This window comes from Saccoglossus kowalevskii, chromosome 1 (assembly GCF_978046115.1).
Source record: "Saccoglossus kowalevskii chromosome 1, keSacKowa6.1, whole genome shotgun sequence".
Lineage (NCBI taxonomy): Eukaryota > Metazoa > Hemichordata > Enteropneusta > Harrimaniidae > Saccoglossus > Saccoglossus kowalevskii.
The window spans coordinates 47,204,985-47,226,685 of NC_140641.1; the positions used below are offsets into that span (position 1 = coordinate 47,204,985).

Genomic DNA, 21,701 nt, shown 5'->3' on the forward strand with positions numbered 1-21,701 from the left:
ACCATGCATAGTGACACTTGTGTTGCCTATTGTGCCATTTTAGTCTGGGCTTTCTTAACAGTCTCATACCATACATAGTGACACTTGTGTTACCTGTTGTGCCATTTTAGTCTGGGCTTTCTTAACAGTTTCATACCATACATAGTGGTACTTGTGGTTACCTGTTGTGCCATTTTAATCAGGGCTTTCTTAACAGTCTCATACCATACATAGTGACACTTGTGTTGCCTGTTGTGCCATTTTAGTCAGGACTTTCTTAACAGTCTCATACCATACATAGTGACACTTGTGTTACCTGTTGTGCAATTTTAGTCAGGACTTTTCTAACAATCTCATACCATACATAGTGACACTTGTGTTACCTGTTGTGCCATTTTAGTCAGGGCTTTCTTAACAGTCTCATACCATACATAGTGACACTTGTGTTACCTGTTGTGCCATTTTAGTCAGGGCTTTCTTAATAGTCTCATACCATACATAGTGGCACTTGTGTTACCTGTTGTGCCATTTTAGTCTGGGCTTTCTTAACAGTCTCATACCATATATAGTGGCACTTGTGTTACCTGTTGTGCCATTTTAGTCAGGGCTTTCTTAACAGTCTCATACCATATATAGTGGCACTTGTGTTACCTGTTGTGCCATTTTAGTCAGGGCTTTCTTAACAGTCTCATACCATATATAGTGGCACTTGTGTTGCCTGTTGTGCCATTTTAGTCAGGGCTTTCTTAACAGTCTCATACCATACATAGTGGCACTTGTGTTACCTGTTGTGCCATTTTAGTCAGGGCTTTCTTAACAGTCTCATACCATATATAGTGGCACTTGTGTTACCTGTTGTGCCATTTTAGTCAGGGCTTTCTTAACAGTCTCATACCATACATAGTGACACTTGTGTTACCTGTTGTGCCATTTCAGTCAGGGCTTTCTTAACAGTCTCATACCATACATAGTGACACTTGTGTTACCTGTTGTGCCATTTTAGTCAGGGCTTTCTTAACAGTCTCATACCATGCATAGTGACACTTGTGTTGCCTATTGTGCCATTTTAGTCTGGGCTTTCTTAACAGTCTCATACCATACATAGTGACACTTGTGTTACCTGTTGTGCCATTTTAGTCTGGGCTTTCTTAACAGTTTCATACCATACATAGTGGTACTTGTGGTTACCTGTTGTGCCATTTTAATCAGGGCTTTCTTAACAGTCTCATACCATACATAGTGACACTTGTGTTGCCTGTTGTGCCATTTTAGTCAGAACTTTCTTAACAGTCTCATACCATACATAGTGACACTTGTGTTACCTGTTGTGCAATTTTAGTCAGGACTTTTCTAACAGTCTCATACCATACATAGTGACACTTGTGTTACCTGTTGTGCCATTTTAGTCAGGGCTTTCTTAACAGTCTCATACCATACATAGTGACACTTGTGTTACCTGTTGTGCCATTTTAGTCAGGGCTTTCTTAACAGTCTCATACCATACATAGTGACACTTGTGTTACCTGTTGTGCAATTTTAGTCAGGACTTTTCTAACAGTCTCATACCATACATAGTGGCACTTGTGTTACCTGTTGTGCCATTTTAGTCAGGGCTTTCTTAACAGTCTCATACCATATATAGTGACACTTGTGTTACCTGTTGTGCCATTTTAGTCAGGGCTTTCTTAACAGTCTCATACCATATATAGTGACACTTGTGTTACCTGTTGTGCCATTTTAGTCAGGGCTTTCTTAACAGTCTCATACCATATATAGTGGCACTTGTGTTACCTGTTGTGCCATTTTAGTCAGGGCTTTCTTAACAGTCTCATACCATATATAGTGGCACTTGTGGTGCCTGTTGTGCCATTTTAGTCAGGACTTTCTTAACAGTCTCATACCATATATAGTGGCACTTGTGTTACCTGTTGTGCCATTTTAGTCAGGACTTTCTTAACAGTCTCATACCATACATAGTGACACTTGTGTTACCTGTTGTGCCATTTTAGTCAGGGCTTTCTTAACAGTTTCATACCATACATAGTGGTACTTGTGGTTACCTTTTGTGCCATTTTAATCAGGGCTTTCTTAACAGTCTCATACCATACATAGTGACACTTGTGTTACCTGTTGTGCCATTTTAGTCAGGGCTTTCTTAACAGTCTCATACCATACATAGTGACACTTGTGTTGCCTGTTGTGCCATTTTAGTCTGAGCTTTCTTTACAGTCTCATACCATACATAGTGGCACTTGTGTTACCTGTTGTGCCATTTTAGTCAGGGCTTTCTTAACAGTCTCATACCATACATAGTGACACTTGTGTTGCCTGTTGTGCCATTTTAGTCTGGGCTTTCTTAACAGTCTCATACCATGCATAGTGACACTTGTGTTGCCTGTTGTGCCATTTTAGTCTGGGCTTTCTTAATAGTCTCATACCATACATAGTGACACTTGTGTTGCCTGTTGTGCCATTTTAGTCTGGGCTTTCTTAACAGTCTCATACCATACATAGTGACACTTGTGTTACCTGTTGTGCCATTTTAGTCAGGACTTTCTTAACAGTCTCATACCATGCATAGTGACACTTGTGTTACCTGTTGTCCCATTTTAGTCAGGGCTTTCTTAACAGTCTCATACCATGCATAGTGACACTTGTGTTACCTGTTGTGCCATTTTAGTCTGGGCTTTCTTAACAGTCTCATACCATACATAGTGACACTTGTATTACCTGTTGTGCCATTTTAGTCAGGACTTTCTTAACAGTCTCATGCCATACATAGTGACACTTGTGTTGCCTGTTGTGCCATTTTAGTCAGGGCTTTCTTAACAGTCTCATACCATACATAGTGACACTTGTGTTACCTGTTGTGGTGCCATTTTAGTCAGGGCTTTCTTAACAGTCTCATACCATACATAGTGGCACTTGTGTTACCTGTTGTGCCATTTTAGTCAGGGCTTTCTTAACAGTCTCATACCATATATAGTGACACTTGTGTTACCTGTTGTGCCATTTAAGTCAGGACTTTCTTAACAGTCTCATACCATGCATAGTGACACTTGTGTTGCCTATTGTGCCATTTTAGTCAGGGCTTTCTTAACAGTCTCATACCATATATAGTGACACTTGTGTTACCTGTTGTGCCATTTTAGTCAGAGCTTTCTTAACAGTCTCATACCATACATAGTGGCACTTGTGTTGCCTGTTGTGCCATTTTAGTCTGGGCTTTCTTAACAGTCTCATACCATACATAGTGACACTTGTGTTACCTGTTGTGCCATCTTAGTCAGGGCTTTCTTAACAGTCTCATACCGTACATAGTGGCACTTGTGTTGCCTGTTGTGCAATTTTAGTCTGGGCTTTCTTAACAGTCTCATACCATATATAGTGACACTTGTGTTACCTGTTGTGCCATTTAAGTCAGGACTTTCTTAACAGTCTCATACCATACATAGTGACATATGTGTTGCCTGTTGTGCCATTTTAGTCTGGGCTTTCTTAACAGTCTCATACCATATATAGTGACACTTGTGTTGCCTGTTGTGCCATTTTAGTCTGGGCTTTCTTAACAGTCTCATATCATACATAGTGGCACTTGTGTTACCTGTTGTGCCATTTTAGTCAGGGCTTTCTTAACAGTCTCATACCATACATAGTGACACTTGTGTTACCTGTTGTGTCATTTTAGTCTTCTTAACAGTCTGTTGTGTCACTTGGTTATATGATATGGAATCATTTCAATATTTGAAACTTCAGCATTTTGTTCTCTGTAGAACTCTAGAAGACAACAAATACAAAAACTTAAAGGTCCAGTACATAATAGACAGATTGGAGCTGTCAACAAAAGGAAAACGCTTGTTAGAACAAACTTAATACAACAGAGAAAAGCTGCCAGACAACAACAGCTCACACAGAGAAGAGGTTTGAATCAATCTTTTCAGACTCAAGGAATGGTGCATGGCCAGGCACGACAAACAATAACAGGCTTTAACCAAACACAACACCGAATGAAGAATAAGAGAAGGTTAGTATTATTTAACAAATACAGTGTAGTAAATACAGCTGTAAACAGCATTGCAGGGTGGTCAAATTTTCACATTGTGACCAATAATCTTTTTCACACACATTATTAATTCCATTAATAGTACTCATCAACTGTGTATCTGTCAAGAATAATTTAAATTACTTTTACATTACCGGTAAATTTCATGGAATTAGATATGTAAATATAAATATGACATGAATGTAAAACCATCAACAATTATTTCAAGAGAAAATTTGAAAGATTTGAACCTGCTAACCCCTAGACCATGTCATCTATTCTGCTGGCTGTGAAGCAAACCCCAGGGTTCTCCACGGTTTGAAAATTAAAGAGGGCGCGCCAATGTGAAGTGGGCGTGGCACATTTGTAACGTGCATCATTGGCAAGGATGTTGAAAAATGGAAACCAAAAAATCTATTAATCTACATATTATTACATATGCATAATATATATTTATTATTACAAAATGAATAGGAATTTTTAAGAGCTATTATTAAGTAAACGTCAGCACGTACAATCAGCTGATTTTAGCTGCACGATTCCTCAAGCGGCGACATCAGTTGTTTACAAGTAATGATCGCGTCCAGAAAAAACCGTAACAAGTTTGTTAAATTTATTTTCCCAAATAGATACATACATGCTTTATTTAATTATTAGCAAAAAATTATATTTATGATTTATATTTATTTGGACGAAGCAAAATAAAATATATGTCGCACAAACGTTCGTAATTGGTTCATTAAAAAACTTGCATGAATGGCACCAACAACCAAGGTGATCAAACGAAATAAAATGTACACAATAGAAGATTTTCGATCTGCAGTTAACAGTTACTATCAAAAATAATAGAATAAGGTATAAAAAAAACAAAATACATATTTAAAAGAATATTATAATTTTCATTCAAATCGAAAGTTTGTTGATGTCTGCTTCGTTGAAAACAGCTATGACCCGGAAACAGTTCATTTTACTGTGTGCACCCTGATACTATGTAACGATGCTTTTGATTGGCCAAAGCCACGCATTGACGCGAAAAACAACCAATCAGAATATTTGTTCCAAAAGAACACAAGTAAATTTATTTCTTCCACTTATGATGCGAGTTGAAAGCATGGCCGTTTTACCAGGGTTTTTAAATCGTGATTTAAAGAAAATTCAACTTTAAATAGTGACATTTAAATGTAAACATTTACATGTTCAAGCAAGCATTCGTGTGGACTTCTTGGTGATCAGCAATGTCTGTGATGGTACGTCGGCTGCGCTGGTCGTTTACCGATCATACAAGTGCATAGCTGCCCGGTTGCTGCCTTTGTTCTACTCGGCGGTGACGATGTTGCCGCTACCTAGTCACGGCGTGAACTTGGTTTTAACCATAGACCTTATGTTTAACGAATGGTTTTACCGATAACGATTTTATATATTTGACGTCACCCTGGCAGTAAAAATGTGGGTACGATAATGCACTTTTCTGGGCCACATGTTCATTTTTAATCGTGTTGAAAAAACTTGTAACGTTTTGTTTGGTGGTGTTATCACCTCACGGTGACCTGCTACGATAACAAACCGGAATTTTCACAGTTGCACCTTAAAACAATGAACCAGTTACCCTGAGCACGATGAATCATCTTCGGAAGACAATGAGTGTTGGCCTGTTTTGTAAACAATTCTTTGTATGGGACCATGCAGGGCGCACAGGAAATATAACAGGGCGCTGACAATTTAAACAGGGCGTCAATTTCAGATAACAGGGCGCGGCGCCCTGTAAAAACCCCTCGTGGAGAACCCTGAACCCTGATAATGTTGAAAGGGTTTGACATGATGATTTGAATCTTGCATGTGACTATTTGTTACTTTTCATTTTAAGTCTGTTTTTTATTTGATAGTTGATTTGTGCCTATATTTGAATATATTCAAAATATGTGGTGTCCAGCCACAACCAAATTTGTTACACTGCCACTATGGTCATATGCATTACTATATAATCATGCAACTGGGGCATGCATGGCAGTTCACTGAATACAAACATAATTCCAAAGCATTCAAGTCTAGTAAATTTTCAAAAGTACATTTAAATCACACCTACCGAAAAGTATAAATTGGTAATTTTGTGATTTTTTGTTTTTTTAGATGGAAAGGGAATATTGCAAGCAACATACAACAAGGACCATTACCCTCACAGATTATGACAGTGTCAGTACCGAATGCTAGTTCTTCAGGGTAAGTCATCAATTCTTAATGCCTATAAATATAAAGGAGAATCGTGATAAAAGTCTTTTTTTGACTCCCGTGTGCGAAGCACAAAAAGGGAGTCTTTGCAGTTAGTGTGTCTGTCTGTCTGTGCGTGTGTGTGTGTGTGTGTGTCTGTTCCATCGATATCTCAAGAACCAATGTTCGAATTTCAATGAAACTTTGTATATAGCTTGTCTGGGGCAATGCGCAGATTTAATTAGTTTTTGGTTGACATCCATGCATATTAATGAGCTCGTCTGCATAATAATGTGTGAATTTTAAGCTATTTCAGTTACATCTCAAGAAGCATTAAAACGATTTTTATATAACTTGGTAAGAATGTTACTAATGATTGGCTGCTGCAATTCATTGTTTTATTTTACATTTTAATTAAAATTTAGCATTTTTATGTATTTTTTTAATATTTTTTTTTTATTTTTTCTGCCCAATTGCATGAATACAACTAATAGGAATCGGTGAGTGGACTAATTTGCATAATGTTGCGCATGCGTATTCTATTTTTTATGACCAGCAATTTATGATGGTGTCAGCCATTTTGTTATTTCCAGTGTGTTGTACAAAAACAAAAATCACAAAATCATAGCACTAAGTAAGCTGGTTTACCTTATTTTTGTGTCAGAGTACCCTGTACAAATGAAATGAATCGACATGCAATGATTACCAAAACAATTTGACAATCAGTGTCTCATTTGTTCACCGCCCCCTCAACACGGTGATTTGTTACAATCGACGGTGATTTGTTATGAGGGGTATTTTTTACCGGCCCTTTTCGTCGGAAATTATGAATTCATTGGCTCTAATATATCCTAGTTTACTTTAGTTGTTTCATCCGAGTATTCTGTACATTGATTTTACCTAGCAAAGGAAACAATCGGTGTCTGGCTTTGTTATATTTACAGTATTGCAACACCTTATGTGGGCCCCCAGCTTGGGCCTCGTGTTTCACTATTTTTTTCATTGAATATTACACGGCACATTTATTGCTCGAGTTACTGTTCCTATTAAGTTAAGCCATGGAGCAAAAAAGAATATATGGTTAAGCTGAATACCATGCTTCATGTGGAATGTATAGACCGTGATGTCGGCATTAACTACTGGATGCACAGTGGAAACGACTGGGGCAACGCCACGCTGACCGTCATCTCCTGCCTGGTAAAAAAAACATGCGGGACGGGGTGCAGGGTTTTAAGCCGTCGTAGATGTTTTCAAAACAAAAATTAGCGAATAGGTTTTGTTTTGAGCCACTTAAAATGTCTTGTGTGTATTTTTGGTTGGTACTCATCGCGTGCGACGTGCTCCAGATAGTGTCAATTTATACGCAGTAACAAATGAGACGCGTTGGGGATTACTTTGAATTTTATGTACCGAGAAGTACGTCTGCCGTAAATTATTAATATTTGTTATGGTACTGAGCTGTACGATGGTTGTAATTTTACCATGTCGATTTTCGGGATATACAAACCAATCAAAGGGACTCTAAATATTGTGATGCCTTCCTTATTAATATACGTAACTGAAAATAAATAAATATAATATTTATTGACACACATATTGATATTAAGATAGTGGTTTGAATTTTAGATATTTAGATTGTGATTGTTTGTCAGAAATGTACATAGTTGTTCTTGCTACTTTATGTTTTCCGTGTTAACTAAATTTCTAAAATATTTTTAAATGCCCTATAAGTTTATTTTGGGCTTTTATTTGTTCATTATTTTCGTTGCATTTCACTTTCCCCAATGTTTTATAATTTATTTCAGTTTTCTTTTTAATGTTGCAATTTTGTGTAGACTTTTTATGCATATTTTTAAGTAGGCTTATTGTAGGTATATGATGTCTATGTGTGTAGATGACTACTGGTGGCTCCTTATTTAATAGATTATTCATAATTTGTTTATCATTTTCAAATATTCCCGAATATTACATCATAATCCCTATTCCTTCAGCACACGGGAGTTCTTTCTAAGCTTTCTTTGATTTAGCTTTGCTGTCATCAATTGTCTATCATTGCCCAATTGCATTGTTGACTTCTTGAAACTCCTATCTCAATTACTTCAATACTTGATAGGTACCTACCTTGGGTGGTTTTTTGTCAGACTTGTTCATTTTATGACGATAACTTTAATTCTCTATTTTTGGCAAATATTTCTCGCAGACAACACCAGACAAACTTTTCTCAGTTCGTCAATTGTTTTCGACTCGGCAATGTTCTAGTAGGACAGCAAAACTATTTTGAACGCCAGGACGCCTTTCCACTGAGGTATTGAGTTGGTTCTGCGTCCGACTGACTTCGCAAAATACGCTAAACCATTTATTTAACTTGATTTTTTGTTTCATAGCTGCCTTGATCGACTGAGATATGAAATTATTGATAAGAAATTGATAAGCAAAAACTTTCAGTCTAAAATTTACCATGTTTGACATAATTTTTGTGTCGGGGTGCATGTGTAATTTGTTTGTTTTTTCAAGCTGTAGAAGCTTAACAATTTTGTGATGACAGTTAGTGTGCTCTTGGCATAAAATGTACTGTAAATTCGTAATAGAAGCCGCGGCTGCCCTCCCCATAAAAAGTGGTTAAGTTCAGGTGCGGCTTCTATTGAAGCATTGTCTAAAATCTCAAAGTGTCTCCATGGGAAATATGCAAATTAGTTAATGATATGCTAATGAGATGCACACAAACTGCAACAATGTATCAAGTTTTTACTTTAAATCATGGAGCTAAAAATGTTTAAGTCAAGGACAATTTTCAGTGATGTTCAATAAATATATACTCAAGATACAAACCATTTAATAAATACTATATAAGATACAAACACACACACACATGGTAGCTGTATAACTCTTTTTTGAGGATGTGGTGGCCCTGAAAAGGGCTGTTTGGTTTGTTTGAGAACCACAGAGATTTGCTTAAAATCCAAGGAACTTGTCATCCTCACTGTCTTCATTGTCGCTATAAAATATCTTTGCAATCTCTTCTCCGATTGCCTCGTCGTCTGCCTTGAGATCTTCGTACACCAAGTTGTCCTCACTGCCATCAAGTGCGTTAGATATGCTAGTCTTCTTGAATGAATTGATGACATTTTGGGGTGGAACTTCCACGAAGAGACGACCCACTCAAGTACTGTCTACTTAGCAGGGGCCTTTCTTTTACCAGCCGGTGTGAACAGGTCTTCATCCATTCATCCCACTCGGCGTGCATATAGTCTTTGAGTGGCTTATTTACGCCCACATCTAGTGGTTGAAGAAGTGATGTCAATCCTCCTGGAATCACTGCAATGTCCACGTTCCGAGATTACAATTCCTCTTTGACAGCGGGCGTGAGGTGTATGCTACAGGAGTCCCATATGAGTAGCTGCCGAGAGTCATCGTTCCGCCTTGGAAATGTATTTCTAATCCACGGTAAACAAACTAAATGAAGAATAATCAAAGAAAGCTTACAAAGAACTCCCATGTACTGAGAGTATTGGAGACACATTAAATATAATTCGAAATTACTTAGCTGAAAACTAATTATGCAAATCAGAAAATTAATATGAACAGATTTGAGTGTAAAACTAATGAGGTCTGCGCAATGTAACAGAAAATCTATGTTTCTAAGTTTAATTGAAATGTGATTAGAACCAAAAAATTATGAATTATTATGCTTATTAGGGAATTAATATGAACAGATTTTTACCCCAAACTAATTTATTAGGTTTGTACATTGTCCTAGAGCATCTTTGTACTAAGTTTCATTGAAATGGAATAATTAGTACTTTAGATATCAGTGTGAAAGCTTAAAATTGGTTAATTATGCAAATTAGGTAATTAATATGTACAGATTTTAACCCACAATTATCCAGGTCTGTCTATTGTTCTACATCATCCATGTACATTCATTGATATGTGATGATTAGTACCTGAGATATCAGTGTGAAAGTTGGTTAATTATGCAAATTAGGTGATTAATATGCACAAATATTTACTGGAAACTAATTGGGTCTACATAATTCTAGATTCATTGAAATGTGATGATTAGTACTTTAGACATCAGTAGAGAAGCTGAAAATTAATTATGAAAATTAGTTAGTTAATATGCACAATTATTTACCCTAAAACTAATCAGATCTTTGCATAGTCCTAAAGGATCTATGTACCAAGTTTCATTGAAACGCGATGATTAGTACTTGAGATACCCATGGAAAAGCTGAAAATTTACTAATTATGCAAATTAGGTGATTAATATGCACAAATATTTATCGAAAACAATCAATCTCTGCATAGTCCTTGAGTATGTAAGTACCAAGTTTCATTGAAATGTAATGCTCACTACTTATATCAAATGCTGAAAATTAATTAATTATGCAAATTAGGTAATTAATATGTACTGATATTACCATAAAAACTATCAGGTCTGTGCAGTGTCATATGACATCTATGTACCAAGTTTCATTGAAATGTGATGATTAGTACTTGAGATATCAGTGGAAAAAACGAAAATTGACTAATCATTATGCAAATTAGGTAATTAGTATCCACGGATTATTACCAAAAACTAATCAAAACCTAGCATTAGTTCAGAGCATGTATGTACAAAGTTTCATCAAAATCCAATGAGTGGTTGTTTAGATATCAGTGGAACAATCATGGAACAGCTAAAAATCAGCTAATTATCATGCAAATTAGGTAATTAATATGCACGGATTTTTACCAAAAACTAATCAAATCTGCGCATATGTTCAAAGCATCTATGTACCAAGTTTCATCAAAATCCAATGAGTGGTTCTTTAGATATCAGTGGAACAGTCACAGAACAACTAAAAATTAGCTAATTATCATGCAAATTAGGTAATTAACGAGCATGGATTTTTACCAAAACCTAATCAAATCTGCACATTGGCCCAGAGCATCTATGCACCAAGTTTCATCAAAAACCGATGTATGGTTCTTGAGATAGCAGTGGAACAGTCGGACACACATACACACATACACCCATACACACACACACACACACACACACACACACACACACACACACACACACACACACAGTAACTGCAAAGACTCCCATTATGTGCTTCGCACATGGGAGTCAAAAATAAATTAACTACATGCAAAACATAGAAATAAAAAAAAAGAATTTCACTAACTCCGTGGAATGAATGAAATAGATAGCAAATAATGATGCGAAAAGTAAAGAAAAACGTAATCACAACGTTCACAAGGTGGCAACCATCTTGAATGACACACCATGGCTTTTGACATGACGTGACTCATTCCGATCATGCATAATATTGACTGGGAACCTTGGAAAACAGATTTAAAAGAGAAAAAAAAAATTTTATGTGGAAAACACAGCGGCGGTCATCTTGAATCTTATTGATCACATTTACAAAAAGTGAACAAACCCATATGTACACCATATGATACACGGATGGTATCAGAACAACCAGGCCTAAGACAACTTTTTTAGATTCATGTATGAACAAAATAAAAAAAATACTTACGAGATTCATTGCTGTATCCTTTTTCTTGTACTTCTGCCGTTATCTCTCTGCGTGTGAGATTGTCCAGTTGCCGTTTACCTTTGAAAATAATCAAAGGGCGGGTATTATTGTTTATCCAAAATTTAACAGTTGGGAACCCCTACTAAGGGGAGAAAACCCGATTTTGAGTAAAAAATGATATTTGCACACAAAAAAATTCCAATATTTTCTTAAGGGCATGAAAAACTTAGATGAATCACCATAGCTAATTAAAAATTCAGAAAATTGTTAGTGTGCTTTTCAAAATAAGAGTATGTAATATTAAACTATAGGCACTGAAAATGTCCATCTTTGAAGAGGCTTGATGTGTATATTTGATTGTGTTTTAACATATGCACTTGAACTACAGTTTATGTGTAAACAGTCAACAAACAACATGATTAATATGTTCTGCAGTAGTACTTTTCAAAAATTTGTAACATTTATAAGTATTGTGTTGTAAATCATTTGTCAACTACATGTAGTAGTGAATTACTGGGCTAGAAAAGACTTCTCTGTAAACATTTCAAATGCAGGGTCTTAAACAGTTTGAACACATGAACTTAGTAACATCCATGTATCCTGTGTATTTCATCTCAAAATACTGCATTCTTTTCTGGAAGTCCGCAAATCAGTCTGTCATGTGACGCTTATGCGAACAAATGACTGCCTAGTTTACTCAAATGTGTCCCTCTATATCTAGGCTTTCAAACAGTGTATGATGAATGAAGGTTTTGAATGAGATAATAGACAGAGAATTAATAAAAATTCATAATGTATCACTAATCTATTTTGTGAAAAACATTAAAATAGGAAACAGGAATGGTTCATTGATTGGTGATGAAAATAGGAAGTACCGGTAGTAATTTTCAGATCTCAATAAATATGAAAGAAAATTTCAGGAACCATCACACATGAACATTTCATCTATATTTTTGTCCTTTTTCTTTCAGATCAGTAAGAATTAATCGTCAAACAAAGGTGAGCTCTATTTATATACAATGTCAAAAATACCACTAATATTACAAAATTATGTGTCTTGGACCTTGCTCATTCTTTAGTAGCTTAAATACTTTCTTTCCTTAATGTAGCAACTCAAGCAGCTAGATTCTGCTATTGCAAGCCTAGATCCTAAAATACAAGCTATAATCTGCTACCTTAGGCCTGCTATCAAGCATAATTTCCACTTGCACAAGCTATTAGTTAATGGACCTCAGGTATTTTATAGTAAAATAGCTATTCACATTGATAAACTTTTAATTTGTTATCAATACTAATTCATAATTTGTATTGACTGTATATGTGTTCTAATATACTAATATTCAGGAATATAATCAACTGCACAGCCTTTGCATGTCTATTACCCGTTGTTTCACTTGCTTCATACATGTAGAATGTTGTTATCCCACAAAATGGCAAACTTTGATGCCTGGGTTCAAAATCCTACTTTGTGTAAAATACATTTGCTGTTGTGACAAGTTTTTCATGCTTATTATTGCTGACCAACAGCTATGGCTAGGTCTCAGTTGAGAGATGTGTGATGTGATTTACAAACCTTAGTCTACTCTTATTTATTACTTGACTCTTCCACAGGTGGGTGTTGTGTGGTATATCAGTTGTGTGTTGTTTTGTATTGTATGTTGTGAGTAGGATCTCGCCAGCCGAATGGCATCAGACCTCACTAATGCCTGACAGAATGGTGTATGTCTCATCGGCAAGATCAATACTCTGCTCTGGTTAATCTTTGTTGGAGAGCGCAACGCATGCGACTTCGTCAGGATAGCGTGAGTGGTGTGGATGTGGCATAAGTGGTGTAGGTGTGGCATGAGGGGTGTGGGTTTGGCCTGAGTGGTGTAGGTGTGGCATGAGTGGTGTGGATGTGGTGTGGGTGTGGCATTAGTGGTGTAGGTGTGGCCTGAGTGGTGTAGATGTGGCCTGAGTGGTGAGGTTGTGGCCGGAGTGGTGTAGGTTGTGGCCCGAGTGGTGTAGGTTGTGGCCCGAGTGGTGTAGGTTGTTGCCCGAGTGGTGTAGGTTGTGGCCCGAGTGGCGTAGGTTGTGGCCCGAGTGGTGTAGGTTGTGGCCCGAGTGGTGTAGGTTGTGGCCCGAGTGGTGTAGGTTGTGGCCCGAGTGGTGGGGGTTGTGGCCCGAGTGGTGGGGGTTGTGGCCCGAGTGGTGGGGGTTGTGGCCCGAGTGGTGAGGGTTGTGGCCCGAGTGGTGGGGGTTGTGGCCCGAGTGGTGGGGGTTGTGGCCCGAGTGGTGGGGGTGACAAAATGACAATTCAGTAGATAGCTATCCTTCTACACCTCCCATTTATAGGTTTGTTCACCAATCAGCGACATGATAATTGACTAAGTATCTGTCTTTTCCAACAGACTGCATCATCATTAAATGAAAGATTTAGCAGTTCAATACCTCAACAAGGGAGAGGAAGTGGAAGGAGGAGAAAAAACAAAAATCAAAAAAGTAGTGTTGGATTATTCAGCTCTGGCAATGAGCGTACAGTTGTAATGATGTAATGCCACATTGTGTGGTTGTGTAAGCATCTTCAGGTCTTCTGGTTATTAGCAAAAGTTAGTTACACAATAAATTTTAAATAAGTGATTTCTGAAGACACTAGATAATACAGTGATAGGCTATTCTGGCAAATATCAAAGGAAATAGAATGACATTCAATACAACGTTTCTTGGTGCATCATATTTCATTACCTAAGTGTCTGGGTACAACAAATCCACAACCACAATATCACACTTTTCCAGTATAATTATGTAAGTAAATTGTCCTGCCAACTTTGAACACTAAGTTGTTTTGTAAACTGTTTTTAAAAACATCAAATTCTAGTAGTTTAGGTTCCTTGTTAATAACGGTAACATGTTGCATAGGCATGTTTTTGATTCATCGTAAACATAATTGATATTTTTAAGAATTTAATACATGTGTGATGCAACTTGTCATGAAATATTCAAACATAATTTTGAACATTGAATCATCATCACACAAGAAATGTAACATCAAAATGAAATGTAACATCAAAGAAAAGACTGCAGTTGTCGTCCCTATATTCTCTTGTGTATTTGCTAAAACATTTTACTGCAACCACTCTTGATTCATATTGTCAATGGTAAACTATCTGAAGTGGAAGAAACATAATGATTGAATTGTATTCTATTTTGCCTTACTGACAGGTTATACATTTGATTTTAAATTAAAATCCAGTGATTTTAAAAGTTTATTAGTTTTATTGTGAATAGTAGAAACTTGATTCAAGTCTATAACATTTACTAATAAGTTTAGTCACTTTTACAGTGCATATTTATTTTGTGTCAGTTTGTATTTTTGTAAATGTCAATTATTGTAATTTGTTTGGCTGGTCGTCTGCCAGTAATTAGCTAGTAGCTACAATTTCATATGAATGTATTCTATTGCATTGTTTTTGAGAACATACTGCCATTGTGTGCACTACATTTCCCACTTTTTAGTACCTGTTTGGACTGGCCTGGCCAGGACCGATTACAATCAAACTTCACACATTGGGACCTTGATGCATGTCATTTTGTTTTTCAGGTCAGATTTAAAATGGTCAACTGGTGGCCATTTTGTTTTAATGAATGTGGTTCTATTGCCATATCTCTGACATGCTGTGACTGATTATGTTCAAATTTAAAATAATCATTATACATCATCTCATAGATGTACAGATATATTGGTTTGGCTATCTGATTCAAAATGGCTGACTGGTGGCCATTTTGTTTTAATGATTGTGTTTCTAAAGCCATTTCTCTGACATACTTTGACTGATTATGTTCAATTTTTAGTCCCCGTTCAGGCGCAGCCTGAAAAGGGGACTTTATAATTCAGGTTATGTCCATTTTTCCCGTCCCCAACATTTTCTCAGAAATTCTACAGCAGATATCAGTGAAACTTGGCAGGTTGATGAACAAGTCTCTGCTGAGTATGCACGTAATTTTTTTTCCAGATCTGAAAATCCCAAGTGGGTCTTTTTCACGATTTTCATCAAAAATTACCTCTCCCGGCAACATTGACAGAACGTCTGCGCATGCTCAGAATAAATAAATTAACATTTTTTTGCTATTTTCGCTGAAGGAATGTTTCAGTTAAAATACAATCCAGCGAATATACCCTTTTCTTATATTTTACAGTCAACTTGTCAAAAATCAATGAAAATAAATTCATACAAAACACCCAGAAAAAGTCTTTTCAGCGAATGGTAATTCCAGCTGAAATAAAATATTTTACAGTAGATTAGATCTGTGAGTAACGCTGCTGTTATTACGGCACGTGATTTCTCCATTGCGTGCAATTTATTATAGTACTGTTTATACATGTATTCTGTTCGGCTCAATGGTCTCATTCACAAGTTACTAGAAGAACTAGTAACCTAATTTGATTTCAAGAACTTCAAGAAGGCGGCATAAGAAACGTGTTTGCAAAGGTAAGTTCTCCAGTTTCAGCAAAATTGAATGTTTATTGGGGTACGATTGGTGTACATTCCGTGACGTACGGACGTCAATATTATGATGATTGCCAGCTTTATATTCTTGTGAAAAGCCAAAAAAGCTAACAATTGTCTCCAATCTACGAAACTAGTTCGTAAACTGTCAAATTATTGTACATGAGGACATAGCTTTCAACTAAATCGATATCCGGTCTTTTGCTTGTGTCGCGTTTTCCGAAATATCCACAACTCGGGGGGGGGGGGGGGGGGTCCCTGTATCGATCAATTTATTCATTATATAATAGTAGGTTGCCTATGATTATATTCGTATTTTTTATGTTGTGAGCATTAAACTGTTAGTTGTAATGAAGATTTTGCCGATCTCCTGCGATTCAACATGGCGGATGTACAGTGATAACACGTGTATGGACGTTCGGTCGAGTAGTCTGCAACGGACCATGAAATCGCCCGGCGTTTTTTCGGCAGTTTTCTTTTTAATATTTTGGATATTTCATTCACTCCTGACGCCTAAAAGAGTCTAATTTATATTTTACCGTAGTCATCGACACCTATTCAAGAGTATGATGTTTATTGTGAATAGCCTGAATGCGTAAGCTTCGTTTCGACAATGAGCTGTGTTATTTCTGTGAACAATGTTTAATTATTCTTTGAATGCTCAGGTTTGTTTTTAAACAACTAATTTTTGGATTAAAAAAAAATCATGACGTTTTCCCAGTCAAAATAGCATAAAGATCTTGCTACAACATCGGTGAATCTCTACAGTACCGCGTTGCGTTCACCACGAGGTCACTGAACCGTATTAACATATTTAAATGAGTCCACGTGTAAATAGAAACATGGCGGATATTGAATCGTATCGAGCATTTACATTCGACCGAAATCATTTGTTTACGATGAAACTAAGTTGAATATTACTTCAAATTCATAAAAATTCAACGAATTAATTTTTTGTGCGTTATAATCATTACTGAATAATAATCAACAATTGCAATACTTTGAAAACAAGTAAGTTATTCACTTGCGAAACACAGAATGACCAGATTGTGCTACCGTGATCATTTGCTACCGGTACTAACCACTAAGCAATGTATTCGTGTTTGTATTATTCAAAACTTCTTTTAGAACATACTTTACTTTTCGTTATCAACAAAATTATAAAAAAATAATGCATATTACATTATATGATTTGGGGGGGGGGGGGGTTTCAATTCCAACATTTCGCGGTGCCTATGAACCAAAGGCCTTTCACTCTTCTCCAAGTGTGACACCTAAACCAGAGGTTTTATGGTGTATAAACTGGCACTAAATGAAAAGGTCGTTGAACCTTATTCAAATTTATAAATACATGTTATTATGCATTTCATTATGAAAACTGACTAAATTAAATGTGATCTTATTTTTAATTGTTTGAACAGAATGATTTATATCGGTAATGACGTTTTCATCCGATATTAATTGTGCAATTGTTAAAATGCCTACCTACACATTTATTGTTTATGTTTCTAAAATAGACATTTGTAAAAAAAAAATTAAAAATCATGCTTGATTAAAATTCAAAAAAAAAAGATGTAGCAATGTAGCCCCTTTCTGTTATCTGTTTCCAACTTCTTCCAAAGTAAAACTGGCGAAGCCTTGTAATTGCCATACAATCATCAACTGTGGGAAAACTTGTATGTTATTGAAAATCTTTATTTTGTTGTCTGATCAAAATATTCTCAAACAATCTGTCTTCTGGTGGCACTACACTGCGCATTTATGCACAGTCAGTATCCCAATGCACGATCTCAGCTTACTAAGTGATGATGGTGGTTGAAATGGAAAACTGAATACAAAAATCCAGGAACATCTCAAACGAATTTCCGTCTGCTGTGAATGCATGTTTCGTTGCATCAAATAAATAACCTAATTTTATGACAGAAGCTTGCGATCTTGTGCCATACAGGGTCAAGTGATTGAGCAATAAAAAATGTGGTTTTATGTATCAGGTTTTTGAATTTATCCAAAAACATGGTACCAATGATCTGAAATTTCAGGAGTGCTCGCTGAAGGTTTATCAATCTTGCGTATTGTCTTGTTCTTTTCCAATCCTGCATTTTCAGTTACTAGAATTTATACTGAAAAAATAGTTTCTGTTTTTCTTCTAATAATTCGGCCACTTTCAAAAACAAATATTTGTCCATGGTCGAAATGCAAGAAGAATACAAAACTACTGTGATTGCATAGCGATACCTGTAGGGCCATTGTCAATTAGTTCGCCTGATCAACACAGCGTTATACATAGGGGTGATATTGAATCACGGAGAGTAAAATCTTGTGATACTAATCTCTAGAACCAACTCAGATTGGTACATATGTCTTATGAACCCACATGTGTATATCTTGGACAATACTCATTTTAAACTTTTTTTTTTTAGCTCCGCTGTCGACTTTGTCGAGCGGAGCTTATCATATGAGTGATTGTCCGTCGTCGTCCGTGTCAATGTTTTACTTTTTCGACTTCTTCTTGACAACTACAAGCCTAAATGCTTTGATACTTGGTGTATATGTACCTTGGGTAGACCTCTCTTAGGTTTGTTCATTTCATGTTGATATCTTTAATTCTCTAATTTTGGTGAATATTTTTGTCATTTTTGGTAAAAACTGATATTTTCGACTTCTTGTTAAAAACCCAAAGTGCAATTGCTTTGATATTACATATATAGGTACTACATGTGGACCTCTCTCCGATTTGTTCATTTTGTAATGATATCTTTAATTCTCTAATTTTGGTGAATATTTTTGGTAAAAACTGATATTTTCGACTTCTTGTTAAAAACCGCAAGTGCAAATGCTTTGATATTACATATATAGGTACTACATGTGGACCTCTCTCAGATTTGTTCATTTTGTAATGATATCTTTAATTCTCTAATTTTGGTGAATATTTTTGTCATTTTTTGGTGAAAAGTGATATTTTCGACTTCTTGTTAAAAACCGCAAGTCCGATTGCTTTGATATTACATATATAGGTACTACATGTGGACCTCTCTCAGATTTGTTCATTTTGTGATGATATCTTCAATTCTCTAATTTTGGTGAATATTTTTGTCATTTTTGGTAAAAAGTGATATTTTCGACTTCTTGTTGAAAACTGTAAGTCCGATTGCTTTGATATTACATATATAGGTACTACATGTGGACCTCTCTCAGATTTGGTCGTTTTGTGATGATATCTTCAATTCTCTAATTAATTTATTTTGGTGAATATTTTTGTAATTTTTGGTAAAAAGTGATATTTTCGACTTCTTGTTAAAAACTGTAAGTCCGATTGCTTTGATACTATTCATATTGTTCATTTTCTAATGATATCTTCAGTTCTTTAATTGAAATGTGCATTGCTAACAGCGGAGCTATCTCAGCCGATAGGCTGCTTGTTTGTTTTTACAGTGGTGCTGTGAACTGCTTCAATTTCGCAAGGCAATTTTTTCTGGGTTCCTACAACATGGAGTGTCAGGGACTTTATTGAAATGTTGTACACAAATTTCATAAAATCCTGAATATATCTAGAAGTGAAAATTAAATGGTTTACAGTATTTTATACCCGTTAATAATGATTGAAATGCAATAATATCACTGCACTAAAAAGACTTAAAACAATTATTGTTACTTCTCCATTGAAGGTTATGAGCAGACCAACCTTTATCACTACTGGCTTTCTTAATTATTACATGTACTTGCTCTGAAAACATAGCTTTTACAATTGTTTAAATTAACAGATGTTGTTCTATGTACAATGAATACATTTTAAATAATAAACCTTACTGTGTTAACAAATTGTATTTGACAACATGAGAATGATTCTGATGCCCAGTGGTGATGTTGAAACAAACCCAGGTCCTGGTAATATACTAAGACCTGATTAACAAACAAGTCGTGTACATCAAGGTTCACTCAGATTTATGAATGCAGTTTCTTGAGCAAGTATACATGTATGACAAATACAGTGTAGTTTTGTTGCACTTGTGTACTGAACATGGGTCAGTGGAAGTTTTTAGTTGTCAGTACAAAACTAGATTATGGGAAATCGCTTAATGATGAGTTGTACCCACAAAGAGTACATAATTATTCACCTGTTTGCAGATGTTCCTTGTACTACCTGTATTTTATAATCAAATAACGAGGACTGTGACATTTCATGTCTTGTTATATATACATTAAACATCAGGTCATAGATATACAGATGTATTGGTTTGACAATCGAATTCAAATTGGATGTCTATTTCATAGACTGCTGCACTGTTCTCTGTAGCAAATATACATGTATTTCATAGACTACTGCACTGTTTTCTGTAGCAGATATACATGTATTTCATAGACTGCTGCACTGTTCTCTGTAGCAGATATACATGTATTTCATAGACTGCTGCACTGTTCTCTGTAGCAATTATACATGTATTTCATAGACTGCTGCACTGTTCTCTGTAGCAAATATACATGTATTTCATAGACTACTGCACTGTTTTCTGTAGCAGATATACATGTATTTCATAGACTGCTGCACTGTTCTCTGTAGCAGATATACATGTATTTCATAGACTGCTGCACTGTTCTCTGTAGCAGATATACATGTATTTCATAGACTGCTGCACTGTTCTCTGTAGCAGATATACATGTATTTCATAGACTGCTGCACTGTTCTCTGTAGCAGATATACATGTATTTCATAGACTGCTGCACTGTTCTCTGTAGCAGATATACATGTATTTCATAGACTGCTGCACTGTTCTCTGTAGCAGATATACATGTATTTCATAGACTGCTGCACTGTTCTCTGTAGCAGATATACATGTATTTCATAGACTGCTGCACTGTTCTCTGTAGCAGATATACATGTATTTCATAGACTGCTGCACTGTTCTCTAGCAGATATACATGTATTTCATAGACTGCTGCACTGTTCTCTGTAGCAGATATACATGTATTTCATAGACTGCTGCACTGTTCTCTGTAGCAGATATACATGTATTTCATAGACTGCTGCACTGTTCTCTGTAGCAGATATACATGTATTTCATAGACTGCTGCACTGTTCTCTGTAGCAGATATACATGTATTTCATAGACTGCTGCACTGTTCTCTGTAGCAGATATACATGTATTTCATAGACTGCTGCACTGTTCTCTGTAGCAGATATACATGTATTTCATAGACTGCTGCACTGTTCTCTAGCAGATATACATGTATTTCATAGACTGCTGCACTGTTCTCTGTAGCAGATATACATGTATTTCATAGACTGCTGCACTGTTCTCTGTAGCAGATATACATGTATTTCATAGACTACTGCACTGTTCTCTGTAGCTAATATACATGTATTTCATAGACTGCTGCACTGTTCTCTGTAGCAGATATACATGTATTTCATAGACTACTGCACTGTTCTCTGTAGCAGATATACATGTATTTCATAGA

The 21,701-nt window shown here is 36.1% G+C and overlaps 1 protein-coding gene across 1 annotated transcript in view; it reads left to right on the forward strand.

Annotated features, from left to right (window-relative positions):
- LOC100370985 (uncharacterized) overlaps positions 1 to 15,213 on the forward strand; it is a 51,713-nt gene extending 36,500 nt beyond the window's left edge. The window contains exons 3-6 of the mRNA XM_085502672.1: positions 3,753 to 4,003; positions 6,149 to 6,238; positions 12,729 to 12,756; positions 14,148 to 15,213. Coding sequence (XP_085358798.1) covers positions 3,753 to 4,003; positions 6,149 to 6,238; positions 12,729 to 12,756; positions 14,148 to 14,291 — 513 coding nt within the window. The 3' untranslated portion in view covers positions 14,292 to 15,213. The remainder of the gene's footprint in view (positions 1 to 3,752; positions 4,004 to 6,148; positions 6,239 to 12,728; positions 12,757 to 14,147) is intronic.
- Positions 15,214 to 21,701: the final 6,488 nt, after the last annotated feature.